Source organism: Prunus mume, linkage group LG2 (genome assembly GCF_029339155.1).
Source record: "Prunus mume cultivar Tortuosa linkage group LG2, ASM2933915v1, whole genome shotgun sequence".
NCBI classification, from domain to species: domain Eukaryota; kingdom Viridiplantae; phylum Streptophyta; class Magnoliopsida; order Rosales; family Rosaceae; genus Prunus; species Prunus mume.
The window spans coordinates 27,717,956-27,739,190 of record NC_142699.1 but is presented as its reverse complement, the minus strand read 5'-3'; the positions used below and the strand labels follow the sequence as shown (position 1 = coordinate 27,739,190).

General features: G+C 36.6%; 2 protein-coding genes across 8 annotated transcripts; both read left to right on the top strand.

Annotated features, from left to right (window-relative positions):
* Positions 1-5,136: 5,136 nt before the first annotated feature.
* Positions 5,137-8,852, top strand: LOC103324159 (uncharacterized). Its single transcript, XM_008226197.2, has 6 exons — positions 5,137-5,657; positions 6,495-6,660; positions 7,079-7,255; positions 7,369-7,452; positions 8,030-8,111; positions 8,218-8,852. The coding sequence occupies exons 1-6, from the start codon at positions 5,257-5,259 to the stop codon at positions 8,652-8,654; spliced, it is 1,347 nt and encodes a 448-aa protein (XP_008224419.1). The 5' UTR covers positions 5,137-5,256; the 3' UTR covers positions 8,655-8,852.
* Positions 8,853-11,875: 3,023 nt separating this feature from the next.
* TZP (zinc knuckle (CCHC-type) family protein) lies at positions 11,876-19,405 on the top strand. Of its 7 annotated transcripts, none has more exons than XM_089046441.1 (9): positions 11,876-12,076; positions 13,454-13,627; positions 13,961-14,179; positions 14,248-14,454; positions 14,681-14,821; positions 15,053-17,258; positions 18,060-18,175; positions 18,348-18,449; positions 19,076-19,405. In XM_089046441.1, exons 3-8 carry the CDS (start codon positions 13,972-13,974, stop codon positions 18,437-18,439), a joined length of 2,970 nt encoding a protein of 989 aa, XP_088902567.1. In that variant the 5' UTR covers positions 11,876-12,076; positions 13,454-13,627; positions 13,961-13,971; the 3' UTR covers positions 18,440-18,449; positions 19,076-19,405. The 7 variants fall into 7 exon arrangements, with proteins under 7 accessions (XP_088902567.1, XP_088902565.1, XP_088902566.1 ...); XM_089046439.1 differs by having other exon boundaries at positions 11,895-12,076; positions 15,098-17,258; positions 18,340-18,449; XM_089046440.1 differs by lacking the exon at positions 13,454-13,627 and adding an exon at positions 12,825-12,962 and having other exon boundaries at positions 11,895-12,076; positions 15,098-17,258; positions 18,340-18,449.
* Positions 19,406-21,235: the final 1,830 nt, after the last annotated feature.

The window sequence follows — 21,235 nt, the reverse complement described above, 5'->3', positions numbered from 1 at the left end:
AATTGAATTTTTTTATCAATGTAACTAATGTTGACTTTGAAACTACCAAAAAATAAAATTCGTAATTTCAGCAGAGACGCTTTCTGTTTTTATTTTTAGGGTAAGGAGGAAAGCTCCCACAATCGATTTTCGCATTGGGTCAAGACCTTAGTAAGGTCAAGATAGGAATAACTTCAAATCATACGCGTCAAGTAAATTTGGATATTTTGGTCTTCCTAAGGGGTTGAATTGAACGTAAGAGACGTTTGAATTTACAGTTCACCTCATACCTACTGCCTGATCAATTTATCAATGGATCACATGTGCATGTTTTCTAGGATCATATTGTCTATGTCCTTTTGCAGTGCATTGGGCAGTAGGGATTTTCCTATAAGTAGGCTTGGCATTCATTTCGAATGGAAATATGACCACGTCTCTATAATTTTTTATGCTCATATATATATTTTGCCTAATAGGATGTGGGGATCTATTAAAGGCATAGGACCGCCATGTTTGCTTCTTAACCCACTTCTTCATGTGTAACATGTGTCGGTAGATGTCTGATATAATTTCTGTCTAACAATTTGACTACCCATATCAAGAAATTCAACTTTAAATCTTCAAATAACTGCTCTCGACACCATCTATTGCTCTTTTTTCTTCTTCTTTTTTTCCTTTCTTGGTTGATCTGCTTAATCTTTAACAGGCCAACCTGCAATTTCTTTCCATTTAAGCTTGGAATCACACTGTTTAGAGATGTACATGCCCTTAATCTTTTTTTTTTTTTTTTTTTTGGGTTGGCCAAAAGTTAGATAAGAGAGGGGGTTTTCTTACACACACTACTAAGATGTCGTGGGAGTTGAACATGAGACTACTATCTGCAAATCAATATCCTTTTCCACTAGATTAGATCCCGTTGGCACGTACACGCCCTTAATCGGTGAAAGCTTTTCCACCTATCATCCACACCATCTTCGCATTTGAAAAATAATCAAAAGAGACAGACACCCTATACTCTTTACACACCCAAATCAAGATTACCATACGCTAATCCGCTAATTAAACTTCAGCTTAAGAATCATTGTTCAGTATGCCACAGCAATGTTGATCATCTATGTAGAGATAAACACCGAATTCTTTAAAGAGCTAATCATAACAAATAGGCTACAAGAAAGAGCAGGGCAGGTAACAGAGGTTTCTTCTTGTCTTTAATTACATGCTAAAAGCTGCTCTTGCTTTGACTTGAATTCTGCACCCAGTCCTCCGTCATTTGAGGCCATTTATTGTCAATAACAAATGGTCTTCATCTTTTTCACCAAACTACATCAAATGGTCAATCCCTTTGACAAGTTTACTTTTGCCCTTCTCCTAGAACTGCTGTGGTTCTGGTTCTAAGAACAAACAAATTTTGATTTTTTTTTCAGTAGAAAATTTCTTGTCTTTGAAGCAAACAAAATTAGGTAAGGAAATAAATGAAATTTCTTTATTTTTCTTACTCAACTTGGCCTTCTTTTTTAAACCTCCTCCTAAAGGCTGAGAGGTACTAACACCAAATGGAGCCTAAAATTGATTTCCAATGCTTTGTGAAAAGCAAATAAGCATGACAGGGAAGCCGTGGAAAGTGGCACTACCATGTCACCTGACCCACATAAAACACTCCTCTCATCTTCACGTATATAAAGGCCCCATGAAAACCAATGCATGGCCAAATCAAAATCTATACACAAACAGTTCTCTCTCTCTCTCTCTCTCTCTCTCTCTCTCTGGATCAAATGAGTCACAAATAGTTGAGGGGAATGCTGTCTGGTTCGAGACCATTCCTTTGAAGCAAAGAACATGATCATCCGAATGATCTCGGACCAGGCTTCATTCCCCCCAACACAAAACAAGCCTGCAATACATTCCTTCCTACTGACCATTTTATATGTACACACTTTTATGCATCATTGATCAATGTCCGGATGCCGAGAGCTTTCGACAATCTTGTTCCATTTCAACATGTAAGTGTATATTGTATATCTGCCCTTTTATTTTTAACATTTGGATTATCATTCGATGTTTACTTTTCTCCATCCATTCATTTACAGCCAAAAATGGGATTTGAAGAAAAATAAGAACAATGAAACAAAATGAGAAGATTTTCAGTCCGGACAGGGAATGTATCACAGATTCACAGGTTTTATAGTTTTTACTTTAAAGCAAACTCAACCAAGAATCACTCACTTCTTTTAATGAGGAGAAGAAATTAAAGTAGGACTAATTTCTTCTGGTTTACATCTAGTCTAAGATCGATTACATCCATTATTTGTATGTCTGAATGTTTGACAAATTGGATGAAGAGACAAATAATAAAAAACTATTTTCATCTGGGTTTGTTTTCAAATGCAACCCTGTGCATATTCTATATGTTTCTTCTAAGTCCGTTGAAAAACAGTGATAGGGGCTTGTGTGAAAATATGACTGAATGAAAAGGAAGAAATAAAAACAAAGTTGTGTTTGTGTAGTGAATGTATCATCTTTTTTGGGGTTGAACTTTTCTGCCAATTTGGCTTTGCTTGTGGGGAGTTGCAAAGAATATAAGCCAAGGGAGAGCTTTCACTTTATGTGTTGCATGAAGATGAGCTTTGAATTCACTCCTTTTTTCACCTTATGACTGCCATCATCATAACCCAGCTCCTAATAGTCTTACCCCATATAATATATTCCTCCCTTTTGATAAAATCCCATGTGGGTCAGATCCCACTTCGGCATGAAAAACTAACACTGTAACGGGCTTGTAGATGAAGTGGTTACTTAAGGCCATTTATTCTTGCACTCGAGATCCTAGGTTCGATTTTCTTTTTTTTTAGTATTGCTTGTATAAACAAAGAAAAAGAAAAACCAACACTAAATTAGCCTAAGCCCCCACCACATAATAACTATTTGTCCCATATACCATGTGGTTTTATTTAATGCTCTTACAAGTACTAATGTTTCTACTTGAATCTGCACTCATATGTTTCTGAAAATGGGAATGCTACATAAAGTTATGCAGTAAAATCTTAGGTCTGGGTAGGGGCCTGATCAGAGATGGCTTATGAGCCTCATGAATGTGGAAACTGTTTGCTATAGTATATGAGGGGCCATATCCATGCTTCATACAGTCCTTCTGAGGAGGATGTCAGTGAAGCACTCAATGTGTGGGCTAATTGTCAAAAAATAATCCATTAAAAAAGAACAATTGTCAAACAGAATAGTTGTTCACCTGAATTAGCATCTTACTGCTCTACTAATCTTAGAGGAAAATTTATTTACTTCTAGCACATTGCGCGGGATTCGTTCATAAAAGTAAACGTGACATTCACCGTTTATAATGTATTTCACATTGTTATGTGAAGTTGCGCCTCGAACAAACACACATGTTTAGATATTTTCATAAGATATGTAATTGATATAGCTAAACCCAAATCATGTTCTATCCTTTTCATTGATTTTGGCAACCATTATTAAACCGTACAATCATAAGAGAATTAACATCAAATTTGGATCCTTAGATACGTCAGCAGATAATCATATACATTACTGTGTCATGTGTATACTTTGTAATCCCCAGGGGAGTCAAAAGAGGAGAGACATCTTGAGTATGTAGGATATAAAGTAATTCCTATGCTCGATAAAGCCATTTGGAATTCTTTTCCTCTCCATATACTTTTGTGTGCTTTTTTGTGATTGACCATTTAAAAATTCTATAAAGTGTTCAATAGCAAATTAAAATGCTTTGGAAAGTCCATTTTCAAAGAGCGAAAGAGATAATTTTGTTGGGCATCACAATCACAACATTTTTGCAAACACAAAGTTGTGTTAGCCTCGGAAACTTCATTTCAATAGCTTTGTATATGTAAATGTATTATGTATATATGTTAATAATGTGCCATTTACCATCTTAGAGTACCTTCAAGTGAGATGTAAAATGAAAAATGTTAAATTTAGAAGGAAAGAACTTTTAAAGCTTTAAACGAGAGTTCGGTTCAACACCGAAAATTCAACAAAAATAATATAAAACCATATCGATCGGTCTAATTTGACCAGTTTTCGGTCTGAAATGCTCAACCATACCTTTCACCTTTCGAAATCAAAGTCCTAGCCCATGGACAGACTCAAGAAAATGGGCTCAATATTATGCTTTATCTAATGTCTATGCCTCATCATAGTCCTAATTAATTAATGTTGTGTCTTGACAATTTTGTTGATGATGCCAAAACTGTGTCACAACTCACAGCATGCAGCATCGCACTTTCCCTCTAATATTGCAATGAAGACAGCTCATGCCTGGTTTGGCACGTTAAAGCCTCGATTAGTCAATTGTAATGACTCTAATTTGGGTTGAATTGCTTTCATGTTCACTTACGTTTATTTTGAAAGTCACTTATTTAAAGATTATCCTTGCAAAGACTCAAATCACATCGAAATATCATTTACCCCATCTAACTGTTATCATATAAAATACGATTATAGTGGTCCGAGTAATTACGATGATGATCATTGACAGTGTAACTTAAAAATTAAAAGATTATATCAGGTGACAGGAAAAAGAAAAAAGAAGATAACTAGCATTCCTATATTCTTATAATAAAAATTTATTTTATAAAAACATGACTACTATTAATAGTAAATTTATTTCACTATCATTTTTTCGACCAAATCATTAATAAATTTTTTTAAAAAATAGAATGGAGTACACGTGGCGCTGAGGGGAAGAATAAGGTAAAACCTGTGACAGATGTCACAAGACGACTTGCAAGTCCACTGATGTGTCATCTACCTGGAAAGCACACGATCTTCATAAGCGACAAAAGAATATCTGTAGGTCTCTTAAACAGTTCAAGGGTCGTCTTAACTACACAAAAATAAAAAATCTTATCCCCAAGAACTCACATGGCCTTTAACCTCAATCTCAGACCGCCCACTCTCTGTTTCACTCGTGTGCCTCACCTGCCAAAAAAATCCGCATACCAGACATTCCACGCGCCAAAAAGTTGACGTATGAAACACAACTCACACCCAACCCAACCTCCATCAACGGTCCTGACGTTGCCACGTCATATCACCGTACAACCGCCTGAAACTCTCGCTGTTTCTCTCTCTAGAATTTTTCTACCTTCTCCTCTTCTTCCTAATTCTATTGGATCGCTTTACACATAGAGAGGGATCGGTCATCGAACGCCGATGTAGGTCCGTTTTCTCGAGCTCTCATTTTCTCGGGAAAACACTTTCTCGGAAAAGCTCGTTTCAAAGAAAATGGAGGCGATGATCTACGATCTGGTGGAGTATGTGGTTGAGTTCTTCACAAAACCCTCGATAACCGAAACATTTGTCGACATTTTGCTCTGCGCAGTCCCGATATGGTTGGCCGTCATGATAGGCTTGGTGATCGGGTGGTCATGGAGGCCCAGGTGGACGGGCCTCCTCTTCCTTGGGCTTCGGAGCAAGGTCCGGTTCCTCTGGACCGCGCCGCCGGGCTTTGGCGCTCGCCGGCTCTGGCTCGCTTTCACGGCGCTCTCCGCTTTCTCCATTTGCCGTACGATTTGGACCAATTTCAAGAGTAAAGGCAAACTTGCCCCGTCTTCGGCTCCGGACTCGGCGGCTTCGGCTTCCCTAGCCGCGCCGAAGCTTTCGGCCGACGGCACTGACATTGTTGGGTGAGTTTCTAGCTGTTTCAGCTTTCAATAGTAAACCTTTGTAAACATATTTGAATTGTGTTACGGTTTCGCTCGGAGTTTATAGTTTTTAAAAAATTTTGAATTTGATGTTTTCGGATTCTTTTGTCAATGTATTTTGATATTCGATATTGTTGTTCAACATTTTAATTATGTAATTCGTGTAGTGGAGGACATATTAGTTCGAAGATGTAATCTAGTCATACTTTTCTAACATACTGAAAACACAAATTTAAGGACTTCCAAAAGATTTAGTTAAATGAATTCCGTATTTGTTGGGCAGATACGCAAGAAGCCACACATATGATGGCTGACCGGTTAGAGGGCTAGAACGCATTTGGAATTTTGTGGAACTGAATGAACTCTATGATTTTTAATGGCCTTTCGGTTTTACAGAGTAATTGCCTATTCCAAAGTTGGAATTTTGAATGTGGTGATGTTATGATGTTAGAATTTTGAATGGCTTTTCGGTTGTTTCTTCTTTATGATGGGATTTTTACAATCTTTTTATTCGAGGTTGGATGGTTATTCATGTTACTGGGGCTATTTGTATTATTACTGCTATGTTAGTCTAGTTTGCTGGGGATGTCAGATTACTATGTATTCTTTAATTCACTTGAGAAGCAAGAAATATTTTCTTTTGTTGAGTAGACACTGGAAATCAAAGAGTAACCCCTTTTATTAGTTGTATAGATGTTGCGATCCTTATAATTTTACTGTTTTTGTTGTCTCTTATTGTTGCCTTGAAAACTATTGTGCTTGGAATATTGATGTCTCTTTAATTGATTCATTGCCTCATGATACCTTCACTTCTCACAGATCCATCACTAGAGGTGCCGAGAGAGTCCAGGATGTTGTCACAGAAACTGATTTAGAGCACCTAGTGAATTTAATTGGAGGGAGAGATGGAGAGATGGAATGGCAAAGTTTGATGGAGAGGTCTACCCCGAGCATGGCATACAAAGCATGGCGTCATGATCCTGAGGTAGATTCTGACTTTGACCTTTTCTCCCCTTTAGCATTTAAGTTCTGTGTTTCATCTGCTGAAAACATCTGTCTGAGAACTATCGACATGTAAATAGTTGTTTTCAAGAAATTGTTAATGGCAGGGATGTCTGTTTTGTATACCTGTTGCTTTTTTTCACATATATTTTTATAATCCTCAATTGACATCTGCATTTCAAGTATGATGTTCTTCTAGCCAATCTTGTTTGCAGAAGTTGTAGAAGCACATATGTTATCCCTTTTTCCATATATTCTCAAATCTAGTTGGATGTTTGAAAATGCCTAACAAATTTGTTGGCTATAATTTCCTCTCTCTTATTGCTTAATAAAACGATTCATGTAGCTCTTTCAGTCACCCTGATTCTTGTTTAGTATCTGATGGTGGTTTTGCTTATCAGACAGGCCCCACTGTATACTGTAGTAGAACTGTCTTTGAGGATGCAACTCACGAGTTGGTCAGAGATTTCTTCTGGGATGATGAGTTTCGACCAAAATGGGATCCAATGCTTACATATTGTAAGATATTGGAGGAATGCCCTCAGACTGGAACTATGATTGTTCACTGGATTAAAAAGGTTTGTGGAACAAAGGGTTTAGGCAATTGTATGCTGATTCCATGCTTTCCTTGCATCTCTTTCTAGTTGAAAATATGAATGATTGTTTTCCACATTGTTTCTCTGCGATGCAGTTCCCTTTTTTCTGCAGTGATCGGGAATATTTAATTGGTCGAAGAATATGGGAGGCTGGAAAAACTTATTATTGTGTGACAAAGGTACTTGTTAAAGCATATCCTCATTGTTGCTTGCATTATAGCCTTCTTTCATCAATTGCTTCTTTTACTTAGTGAGTGAGGAGATTGTGTTGATCTTGTAAAAACAGGGATGGAGATCCGTAATGGCGTGCAATTCCATATTTTTCACCTTAGAGAAAAGAAAAAAAACCAGGGTCATTGTGTTTCTGATATGAGTCAAACATAGGATAGATCTGAGACGTGTTGGATTGAATCTAATTGATCATCAGAAAAGCTAACCTAGTGTAACTGAAAAGAAAGTGGTTTGATTTGATCGGCACACATTGTCGAAGGAGTACAAGAATGGGTCAGGCAGGTTTACTTGAGTTAGATTTGAAAGTTGGAGAACAAAACAAAACCATGAAACCTGGAAGTCAAGACATGATTTTTTCTTTCTTTCTTCTGTAGTAAAATTTTTCTCATCTCAGCATGCTGTGCATTTGATTTATTCTGTCCATATTAAGAGAGCATCATGTCTACTATATTTTTCAGATAAAACATGTAACTAGGTTTAATTCATATGTTTGTGAGTCTTATTGTGTGAGCTACAAAATTGCAGGGTGTTCCATATCCAGGTTTGCCTAAGCGTGACAAGCCCAGACGTGTGGAACATTATTTCTCTAGTTGGATTATCAAGGCTGGTAAGAATTGTCGGTTAACAATCTGATTTTGCAGCATGAAGTTGGTCAATCTTGGCGACAATGTAATGGTTTATACTCATTCGCTGTATTTGAAAAATAAATGCAGTTGAGTCTCGGAAGGGGGATGGACAGTTATCTGCATGTGAGGTTACCCTCGTACACTATGAAGACATGGGGATCCCAAAAGATGTGGCAAAGTTGGGTGTCCGTCATGGGATGTGGTGCACTGTCAAGAAATTACACTCTGGTATGAGAGCATACCAGAATGCGAGGAAATCAGAGGCATCTCCATCTAAATGTGCTCTGATGGCTAGAATCACCACTAAGGTATCCTCTGATGGAAGCATGAATTATTTGGAGCCAGCATCTGGTGAAGAAGAAAAAGGTCAAACCATAAAAAATACAAGACAAAATGACAATGGCATTGATTGGAAATGGATAGTTATAGGTGGAACTGTGGCTCTGGTATGCGGACTTCACACAGGTGCGATTGGGAAAGGATTGTTACTTGGAGTGGGGCAGAGATTTGCCCGAAGGAGATGAGAGTACCGTGCGAAGAGTGTCATTCTAGTCAATTTCAGACATAAGCTGTCTTGTCTTTCTATCTGCTTTCATATTCTTGGATTCTATTTCCAAATCTTCACATCAATTGTTACAAATTAAGATAAGTTATATGGGTAAAGGTTTGTATTGGCTTCAAACCTTCAACATAATATGTCTATGCATTTGTCTATTCTGGAATTTTATTTTGCGTATATCGCCAAATTTTTCAAGCTAAGAGGAATTATATGGGTGAAGCTCTGTATGTTCGGGTATTATAAGTTACAAATACATGACATATTAAAACACTTCAACATGTTAATGGTTTATTATCTTTATAAAAAAAACACATGTTAATGGCCAGAATCAACAAAAACTATTATGGATCAGGAGATTCTGGACAAGGTTGAGAAATTTGTATTTGGGCTACAACTTATAATTACTGGACTAAGCTTGGGGTTCATTTCTAGCCTCAACCTCACCATCCCAAGTCGACCAAAATTTCTTCCTACCTCCAGTAGACCAGAGTAATTTGCTGCGCACCCCGAAATAACTAGAGATTTTGCGCTATGACCGTAAAGCCGTTACATAGTGTTATAATCTATTTATATTATAATATGTTTAATAAATAATATTATATGACAGTATTACGGTCACACTCTTCATCAATTCAATCTGATCATCATAAAACATGCACCCAAATCCACATTTTGCGATCACACAAGATAACTTTCTACTTCTAAGCATTTAATATGCATGTTCAAATTACGTTAATATGTCACTTATCGCAAATAGATTTTCTACCTAATCAATAGTGAGTTTGATAGCCTCAACTCTCAGCCTGGCAAGCACTTTTTAAAGTTATAACGAATAGATCCAAAAATTTCCCATTGCACTGGCAGCTGGAACAGAATCACGACCATTGATTTCATCTTTCTCCTATGATTGCTCCTCCCATTTAGTCTCACTGTCACTGCCAGTCGTGATAAACCCTAATCTTATCAATGCCTTTTATGACGAAAGAAACTAGTATTTGTGGATTATTCTACAACATGCCCTCATGTACTGTCCCAATGGATGGAGAGGCTTGAAAGAGACCAATCCCACCTTTCTGAAACGTTATAAAAGCACTAGCGATGTCGAAGGGTCCATACCCTCGGCTGGTGGTTGAGATAGGGCCATGGATGTTAACCCTAATATTAAATTGAAATGAATTTATAGTGTGTTTATTAATTAGGAATTAGAATTCTCATCATGAATTGAATTCTACCTATGGAGGATTTCTGCCATCTACTTTAACCCAACAACAATGTCATTTTAGTTATTAGTACCACTCCTCCTTCTCCAATTTCATATGATTTAGTAAACAAATTCAATAAGAATCCAGAATCTAACTCCTCTCAATCCATATGGTTTAGTAAACAACTTCGATAGGAATCTGTAATCTAATTCTCTTCAATCCAACTCCTCCTTACTTCAATTCATCATCAATTCAATTCCTCTTAATCTAATTACGGATTAGTAAACATGTCATTGACAATAATTATATATATATATATATATACACACACACACCATTGTAGGGTCCACTCGTATTGTATTTCAATAATTTGAACCATCTATATTTTAGGTATTCATTTAAATATCATATCTGCGAAAAAATAACTTGAATTCAAAATCTTTTGACCATTCAATTCATAATGTCATTTTAGTGCTTTCTTAAAACGTTACGTTCGTCTATTTTACGATCACAATTAGATGCCTTAAAAAATAAATGATTTAGATCGCTATTTATTTATTTATTTATTTATTGTGTTAGAGTATAGAGAAAAATGAGAGTGAGAATGGAAGTGAGGATGAGATTGAGAGAGAAGATGAGAGGGATGAGTAACTAATGTGAAAACAAAAACTTGAAAGTCAAAACAATTTCAAATGGATTTCAGTTTTCAGTTTTTAGTTTTTGTTTTCACTTTTGTTACTCTAGCACAAAAAATAAAATTTAAAAACTAAAATTGAAATGATTATCAAATGGACCCTTAATTTTTTAATTTTTTATTTTATAGCAAGAATTGGTTCAAGTTTAACCTACTAATTGCATGTTAGGATTAATCATACTGGGGAGTCCATGTCAAAAGCCACTGCCTTCCATAATTGTAGAGTTTATGGTGACCATAATGTTAGGCCATCTCCAGTCATAGACGACGTTAGCATTTTTAATGTTGGGCTTTGTATATGCATTTACACGAGATGATTCATACTCTTACTCGCACTTGATAATTTATCTTTTTCAAAAGTACATGTATGAGACCCACAAAAAATTTGGCATAGGCCAAAACTGGGGTACATGTGGTTTGATTGGAGAGCTAAAGGGCCAAAGGGCCATAAATTTTGGATTATTTTAGGGCTATATTTGGAATATAGTCCATAACTAAAGATGGCCTTAGGCTGTATCATTTTCATTTTTATCCTAAAGGTGGGCCTTGAATAACAGTTGGCAGCCTCATTCTTGTAGAGTTAAAGAACTTTTGTCCTCTTCTGCTGTACAATGGAAGATTGGTTTACCTCCATCTATCAGTTTTTTTTTTAGTATAAAAGATACTCACAAATTACCAATTATAGATGCCACCGCAAGTATAATCAAGTGCTGTAAAAATTTCAAATGCATGTAATGTTCTGGTCATGGTTCGTAATTAAATACCTTAAGAATTAAGAATTAGATTGATTATTTGATCTCGTAGTCATGCCATGTCTCCTATCTTTCTTAGTTATTTGGTTTTAGGAAGTTTTGACCCCACGAAAAGCCGTAAATAAATAATAAATAAAAAAAATCTACTTGGTGGATATTTGCTATTAGCGGCTAAGCGACACATCTAATGACATAATAAAGTTTCTGATTTAGAAGTGAAAACAGAAAAGGGCAAAATGAAATCGACTCCCGTTTGTCCTTTGTCTCTTAAGTCAGTAAAGCGGCATCTACATTGCATGCACTGCCAACAAACATGGACATCTCTCTTCTCTTGTACCAAAAATTTTCAGAACCCAACTCCACTTTTTTATTTCATTTGTAAATTCTTACCATTTTTAGTGGACTTCCTTTGTAAATGTGGACTGTATATGCCTTTACAAGTAATGCCGCTTTTACTGAAGCTGGACAGATATAATGACTCTTCCAGAAGTGTCGTTGGCATGCAGTGGGTCCACGTGGCAGCCCCTGAACCTCATCCCTCAGAATCTAAGCAAAAGGTTAGAGCTTCCTGTAACTCTCTGCTTCAAGGACGCATTGGCAGGCATTCTTTTGCTTCAACTGCAACCCCTTCTCTGCCTCTTTCTCTGTTTCCCTCTCCATCTGTTTTAATACTCAAACACACACACTCTCTCTCTCTCTGGCATATTTGAGAAGAATTTATGGATTCAAGGGACAACAGGTACACGGGTCTTCACTATAAATGCTTTTTCTATTTTGGGTTTTTCTCAATTGTTGTTTTGGTGCTACTTCAATTCTCCAACCCCATGTTATTGTCTTGCAAATTTCTGATCACATATGTAATTCGAACTTGGTTTTGTTTTGGTTAATAAATTCGTGTTGATTTTGTATAAGTTAACAAAAGAAAGGTTGAGATTACCATTTGAACACACTGTTGTAACTTGTAAGCACATGCAAATGGGAAAGAATCGTCTTGTGGAGTTTTGTCATGAAGAATCAAGAAGTCAGTTCAACTCATATTAAAATTTCATGTTGTTTTCAAAGTTTATCTCAAGCTTCTGTTATATTTTCAGATAATATGACCTCAGAATAATTGCATCTGGGATATAGAGTGTATTTTCTTTTTTGGCTTAAAATTATAATCTTGCGAGTGCAACCGCTATGCCATTGATATTTCGTTGTGGCTGATTAAAATGAACTGGTTTTTTCTGGCATAGAAAAGGACTAACCTTCAGTCCATTTATGACCTTTGGAAACCCACCCTTATTATTATTAGCTATTGTCAAGATATGAAGACCATTACTTTTGTTTCCCCTAGCAAAAAGAACGGAAAATAGTTGTGATGAAGAACCCGAAACTTAATATATATCGCAGATTCTTTTATCAGGGCTAGTGTCATACAGAATCATATATAAGAAGAGGTCAACTTTGTGAGCAGTGTTTTCATGCTCTTTGGTTTGTTCTTACAGAAAGATCTTCAGCAGTGTGCAATTTTAGTTTCTGCACTTGTTTGGGTCAGAGGGAACTGGATACTTAGATATGCCAATCCCTTTCTGCGAAACAACTTCTCGGTGTAATTCTCAACTCTTGAACAAAAATTTATCATGGTGTGTTTTCAAATTTGCCTCGTGTGCTTTCCATTGTTCTTACCTTCTCAGCAATAAATTTGTTAGCTTTACATGCATGTTGGTCCATTCCGTAACAGTTTAAGCTTGGGGTTCAATGGTTGTGTCTAACTTTGTATTAAAGTTATGGTTTGCAGGAGTTCTTGGGTTCAAAATCTCCAATCCTTATTCCCCACTTCTTTGTTGGTTTGCAAGGTGCAGGGTGGGGCTGCACCTATAGGTCTCTCTGCCTCTCCACGTGTAGGATAAGGCTACACGTGGGGGAGGGTGTTAGCTTGATATACAATGTTGGCCAATTCCATAACAGCTTAAGCTTTTCGGATTCAATTTTTGTCGAACAATATTTTTTCTTTCATTTCTTCATCAATTATATCTTTTAATTCAACAATAGAAGCATTTAATCAAATTCCTAAAAAAAACACCATATATGAATAAATTTTGAAACCTAATTAAATATTTTATTAATATCACAGGTAATTGAATTCTATGGCTTTCAACTGCCAATCCCTCTGATTTGCGGTTAAGAATCCTCATTGCTGAGACAGATTGATGTGTAGGTTACATCTATCTCATACAGGTGTCAGAAAGGTTGCATGTGCTTCAAGCAATACATATTTAATTGTCAAAACTACCTTCTCTTCACAAAGGCAAGGATTTATAGTTCATAATGTGGCTGATGGCGGGACTTGTGATGTACTAATGTTTTATCCCCTTTTTGTTCTGTGAGAAAAGGATGGTTACTATCTAGCTATAAGGTGCCTCATTTCCGTAGGGGATTACGTTTTCTTACATATTTATAGGATTGCTTTTAAATGTTGTGCCCATGATTTTCAAACTAGAATTATAAGGGGTGGTTCATCACATATCTTTTATTGTAAGCCTGGAACTTGAATGAAAACTGATAATTATAGTCTTGTAGTCATAGTTTGCATGTTTAGCATGATGAAAAGAGACTAACTAGGTTCCCTTTGGAGTTTCAGGATAGCTTACAATGGAGTTAATCAAGCTAAAAATGGAAGTGGACAATGAGAACATAGAACCTGGGACTGATTTAGGACTTGCTCTGGGATATTCAAATCAGTGCATTCAGAGAATATTGCACAGTGATTCAGGTGCAGGTGCAAATGCAGGTTCAACGATACACATGACATTTGTGGCCGCTGAGCCCCTGTCAGAATTAGTTTGGTCTAAAGACAAAGGTATGAGTCTGAAATGAGCTGATTTCAGCTTTTCCAATAAAAAAAAATCTTACTTTTCTAGGATGCAGGTCCAAGCAATGTCACTCTTTCACCACCACAAAGCAATACAGGCGGGAGGTCTTCTACTGACAAGCCTATTGATGAAGAGAATTTTGTAACACCACAAACGTCATCGCATTTAAAGAGTGAAGCTGCCTGTAAAGATATGACGATGTCTCCCACAAGCGATGCTGGCATCATGCCTGCATGTGGGTCGAGTCGTGAACATGAGACGGGTAAGGATAGTTCTGTTAGGCATATTAAGTCCTATGTATTCGGGAGTTCAGTAGGCCTAACTTTCTTAAGCATAAGAAGGTTTGTTGAGTTCACTTTCTTAAGCATAAGAAGATTTGTTGAGTTGTAGAATGATAAATTTGTAGTAGGATTTTCTTATGTTTCTTGTTTGTTTATTTATTTCCTGGGAAATTGTTGCCAGAATTATTGAGGAACCCCTCCTTGCAGGAACTGGTGGTAATGTGGAGGACGTTAAAGCAGCAGTGGAAGTATCTGTTCCATATAATCAGGAGGGAATTTGCACTCCAGTCAATTTCCAAGTAGATGAAATACCTGAGACCAGAGAAAAAGATTTTCCAACATTGTCAGGTGCGTCCTGCTATTCTCATTTTCAGTATGGCAAAGTAAATTCGGTAGATGAATTTAGAAAGCTCCAGCAGCTAATGTTCAAATTGCTTTAAAATTGGTTACTTTCACTAGGGGCTCGGGGGAAAAATCAGATCCTGAGCCGTTCTTTCAGTCCATGTTGCCTTCCCTGAAACACAGACTTTTTATGTGTTTTACATATAACATGTTATTGATTTGATTATACACCTCCAGGTAATGTTGACAGAGAAGGGGCTGATATCTTGTTAATTGAATCAGATCAAATACTACCTTTTGTGGAACAAAATGAACCATTATTGGGGGATCCTGTTGGTGGAGATAGACATGCTGATGTTGGCAATCAGAAAATGGAAATGGATCTTGTTTCGACCTCTGAAGTTCACCCAGTGAATGAAAGTAAAGCTTTGGGTTCTCCAGTGGAGAATCAAAGGCCCCAAGGCAGAAGGCCTTTGGAAAAAATGGAGGTAACTGCTGAGAATGATTTACAAAATCTCAAAAGTGAACATGCTTATGGTGCAGAGAGTCAGATTTTAGGATTAGAATCTTCCCCAGGGGTTAAAGACAGGTTTGAGCAGGATGTGGAAATGCTTCCTGGAAACAAATCTGTTCTGGTTAAAGACTCTCCAACTAACAGTAAAATCCAAAAATATCAAAGGAAAGGCAAAGAAAAAGCATTATCAGATGGAGATCTTAATGGAAGAATGTCAGAAGATGAGGATGATAGCCATGAGAGTGTTGAGAGCTGTAATAGTGCAGGGTTGTTTTCATTAGGAAAGAAGAGATGGAACTTTGAAGACGAGTTCATTGTTGGGAGTAAAAGATTCAGAAAGCAAATTCAAGAAATGCCGGCATGCATATCCTATATTAGACAAGATAGCTCCTTCATGAATTGGATGTCCAGCATGGTGAAGGGGTATTCAAAATCAATGCAAGATGAGGCACCTTCTCTTGCTCTTACACTTGCACATCCTGATCATGGACATGCGCATTCTGATAAGAAGCTTATCACATGCAACAAGAACCAAAATGCTGGATTAAAAAATATCGGTTTCCAGTCAATTTTTCAGTCCTTGTATTGCCCAAAGGCAGAGCAGCAAGAAGCAAGGATGTTGAATGACAATCATCAAATAGGAGAAATATCAGCAGAACTTGAGTCAAATACCACTCCAAAAGCCTTTCATGGGGAGAAAATTAATTTAAGCAGAAAATCTTCATCTGGAAATGAAGTACGTTCAGCAGCCCGATCTAAGAGTTCATCTGAAAAAGCAGCATGTATTCAGGAGAAAGGCAACACTAACTCTGCAGAGGAAAAGAATCCATGCAACTTTCGGTTTCATAAAAAGAAAGACAGAGCTAGCTCTAACTCTTCTCTGGGTAAACGCAAGAAAAAGAGTGTAGAGGATGTTGAATCTAGCCCACAAGCTGAAGGGAAGACAACTGATAAATTTGGTCGTAGAACTGCCCTTCTGGAAAGCTTGTGGATAACTCGATTTACTCAAAAAACACCTGCTCCGTCATCAATCTTAAATCGTTACATACAGAGTACTGATGGAGTTCTTGAGTGCTCCGATGACCGCAAAAATGTGGGGAACAAGGAGCAGTCTGCTGAAGATTTAGTTATTGTCATTCGTAATGATCCTCAGAATTTTGCGGCTGACAATGAGGGTTCATCTTCTTTCAATAATAAAGGCCAGAATGATCAAAAGTCCATGTCCAAATTCAACCCTATCTTTCCTTCCCCTAAATTCAGAGGTTCGGAAGCAATGGCTTCATCTTTTGCTAGGAGATTGGATGCTCTTAAGCACATCACCCCATCTGGTGCAACAGGTAATGCCGCCTATGGAAACATGACCTGTTTCTTTTGTGGCAGAAAAGGTCACCATTTACGAGAGTGTTCAGAGATAAAAGACACTGAACTTCAGGAATTACTCAGTAAATGCAAGTCCTATATTGGAGCTGAACATTTTCCTTCGTTCTGCATTAGATGTTCTCAATGCAGTCATTGGGCCGTGGCATGTCCTAATGCGCCCTCAATGGGAGAATCTCAATTGGATTGTAATGTTTCTTGTTTAGATTATTACTGCAGTCAGAGTGAAACGAAGCCCAATTCAATAAATGATGTGAAGCTCCTAACTGGTAAGGAGAGTGAATTTCAAGCTTCTATTGCTCATACATTATTTGATGAGGATGACTCAAGAATAGAGGCAGATCTTAATTTGAGCTGGAAGACGAATAAGATGATAGTCTCGAAGAAAATGAGATCTCATCCAAATTCAATTAAGGAATATAATTCTTCAAGCCCTGGGGAAAATAAGTTAATGCCCTTGTCAAAGTTTGTCGATGCACAGATTTCAGATGTACCGAAAGGAATCTTTGACTCTATAAGAAGGCTTCGCTTGTCTCGCACAGATGTCGTGAAGTAAGTAGAGCATACAAACTGGCCCCTCAATAGTAAATTATATTTTCTTGTCAAATATTTTTAGAGGATTTTTTCTTGCATATATAATGTAGTTTGTTGAATCACACTTCGTATGAGCTCTGGTAATTGGCGTATGCACCTCTTAAGGTTTTGAAAAAATATATGGATTATTTTGGGGCCTTCGGGTTATGAAATTTATTCACCCTAAGATAATTGTGCTCTCAAAATTTTTGGTCATAGAAATTTAACAAGCAGCACGTTTTAGGCAAGCAGATCCTCAATAGAGTTTTTGATCAGTTGACTGGACAAGGCTTCTTCTATCTTGTGTAGATGTAAAATCTTTGAAGGAAACCGACAAGAGGATAGAAGTTTTATTTTTTGGGTAAATACAAAGTAGAAATTTTGGATTGTAGTTGTAAGAATATTGATAGTGAATTACAATTCTACCAAGCAACACTTTAAAGAACTTATAAGATGAGGTGAATTAGTCAATAAACCATTGGATTCTGATGGCATGTTCTTTGAAACTTAGCATGTGAAGAAATTGGGTGGCTCCCTGTATTCACTTACAAGTGGCTGAATTACCTAATTAATAAGACTTGATCCTACCGACTCCAGTAGATATTGTTGTGAACCTTGGAAAAATCTGACCAAGAGTAAATAAATAGAACTCGGTACAACTAAAAGGAACACTTATGCAGCTTTTTCCTTGAGTCTTTATCTAAGTTAAAGCTTGAATAGATTCTTTTTCTTGAGTATTTAATCTTGTTCTAATGTGTAATTTGTATTTTCTGGAATCAGATGGATGAATTCCCATACGTCACTCTCACAACTGGAGGGGTTTTTCCTGCGCCTGCGGCTTGGGAAGTGGGGAGAAGGACTTGGGGGAACTGGATACTATGTGTCTTGCATAACTGGTATAACTAGAATTTAATTTTTGCTTCTCAACTAACTTTATAGATAATCCATAGACAAAGAAGAAGATTTGAATATATTTATTAAATCAGGAAGAAGATTTGATAACTAAGCTAAGGTTTTTTCTCTGTTTTCGTTGTTCGTTTTTCTTTCTCTTAACGCACAGGTTCTCAGAGAGAGACTTGTCCACAGAATGTGGACTCTATAGCTGTTGTTGTTGGGGGAATCAAATGTTTGGTCAAGAGCCAATATGTGTCAAACCATGATTTCCTTGAGGTAATTATAATCTCAGTTTCTAACCACTTGATTCAACTCGCAGTGTATGGCCCTCTATGCATTCCAACTATTAGTTTGATCAATTTGATTCCTCCAATTTTTTGGGCTTCATTGGTTGTAACTTGTAAACATGCTTACATTTCATTGATGTTGACTATGTAAGCCCATTGTCTTCTTGGCATGTGGTATTCTGGGTTGGCGGTTTAGCCCATATTAAGTCTTGCATTGTCATTGCCGATTGGTTTTGAGTTTGATGCTGTAATTCTCTTAGGTTATTAGAGGAGGCAATCTACATGTCAGGCCAATAGTCATACGTATTCCACGTCACCTAGTCTGTCATGTGTTTGGCTTTTGTGGCGCCACATATGAGAGGGTGTGTTGAGGGTATTCCATATTAGGAATGTTAAGCCTTGTTGCCAATTGGGTTTGGTTGTATGCTAGCTTTAATTTTTTCAAGTTGTATGCCAAATTACATAAGTTCATGCTCTATGTGATTGTGTCACTTTAACAAGGGTTCTGTCGTAACAGGATCTGTATTCGCCCTAGGAAATGCATGTGAAGATGTTTAAAATTTTATCACCTTTGTTCTGTTTTCTTGCTGGTTACACCCCCATCATATGTTGCAGGATGAGCTGAAGGCATGGTGGTCTGCGACCTCAAAGGGCAATGGCAAGCTTCCATCTGAAGAAGATTTGAGAGAACAAGTGAAGAGAAAAACAATGTTAGGCTTGTAGTTTTAGGCATTTATTCATTCCTGGCCTGCCTGTGAATTTTGTTTTGCAAAATGAAGAGTGGGGAGGGGGGTGGTTCTGCTAGACGTCTTATGTACATGATTTTTCTGAAATTTTTTTCGTTGGATATTTTTTGTGCACATGAAGGGCTATCTGCAGCTGAATCTAGGAATTGTAGTCAACTAAAGATTATATACGAAAGATTTAAAGGGTTTTTTTTCCAAAGGCAATGTCCTTATTATGCCCGACACAATAGCTATTATCCCGTAAGGGTTGCGCTTCCACCACATATTAGGTTCACAACTTATATATTTCTTCAAGAACTTAACACCAAACGCTCTGGTTAGCGGTACAAGCGCATTAACACGCATGGATCACTTATTCTACCAATCACAGTTTGACATGTGTGCATAAATTTTTCTCTTTATATTTTTGATAAATTATTTATACATGTGTCAAACAGTGCCCTTTAATTAGTTCATTCTTAATTAATTAGGATAAAATTTTAACTGGAAAAGAAGAATTGTTTGGTGCCTGTAAGATTATTGTTTGGATAAAGCATTATTTTAGTTTGGGACAGATTATATAAAAGGAAGATGATATAGTCAAGTTCCCAAATCTTTTGAGACATCGTGCTAATTAATTATGACACATTAGAGTCAAGTGGCTTTTTTTACAAGTTATTCAAACAGACAAAAAACGTTAAAGTGACTTTTGATTCTGCATTTTGCTCATGGTTGTTGTAAGGTGTTTTCATTGAAAAGATTATATGCCGATGCTTGGCTCATGGGGCACAAGAATGACTATTAATAATCAAGTAATTTTTTTTTGTTTTATCAATAAAGTTCTGTTATTCCATGTCGGGGTGCTCTCAAAATGGTAAAGTTTCCCTTATTTCGTCGATATTCTCTCAAAGTAGTCAACTAACTTTTACAATAATAAAATTCTATCACCATGTGTGTGTGTATATATATAATTATAATAAAAGAAGAATTTTTTTAAAAAAAGTGACTTTTGGGACATGCCTAACTAGTGAACAGAGAACTTGGAAGGATGTGGAGAGAAATAAAGAGGATCTTTGGTGAAAAAATAAGCACAGTGGCAATCATTAACATCACCATTATCACCACAAAGCCTCCTCCTCTACCAACTTTCTTTTGAAAGCCATACTCTGGAATCATAATTTCCAAATAAACATAAATAAATACACCATTTAAAGAGAAATTAAGAAAAATTTTCCTCAGTTAATTATTTGTTTAAGTAATTAGGATAAAATATTTAATTTGAGGAGAAGCTCTTCTCAATGATTGCAGTTATTATTTGGTTAAAGTATTGAATGTGCATTATCATTTGGCTAAAGTAGCACATCGAAGTTTACGACTGATTTCAACCGTTGAAACTTTTTACACGTTTCATCCCCATTTGAATTAATAAACACTTAAGTTGCCTTCTAACCATCTTCTCACGCACTTAGGTTGCCTTTTAAATACAAAACTTAACATTCGCATGCTGAGTTTCTAACCACTAAACTATGAATTGGTTTATTGTTTTTTTGCATACGTAAAATGGATTCCATATTACATTTGGACTAGGATTGGGCATTCAAATTGCAAAAAACAAAAACAAAACCACAAAAAGGGCGAGTCGAATTGATCTGTCCGATTTGGAGTGGGTTTTTTCTTTCCTTTTTTCCTTTAACACGCGACAAAAGTCCATTGGTACGAAATGACAAAATTTGAACAAAAAGTAATTAAGTTTGACAACAAAGTTTGGCACGTTTAAATAATTTAGCAGGTTTGATGCTCACCCTTAAAATGTTAATAAAACCAAATAATTTATGTCTCTCTTTCTCTTTGAGTTAACTCAAAATGCCGATTACACAGTTTGCACATAAAAAAAATATTGTAAATACCCAATTCTAGACATGAAACTATAAATATACCCTACACTATTTAAAACATATAAACACACCCAAAATATACCCAAAACTGAAGCTATTACATTTTTTAGTTTAATTACTTAAATGAAATACCTTTATTACCCATTTAGTATTAA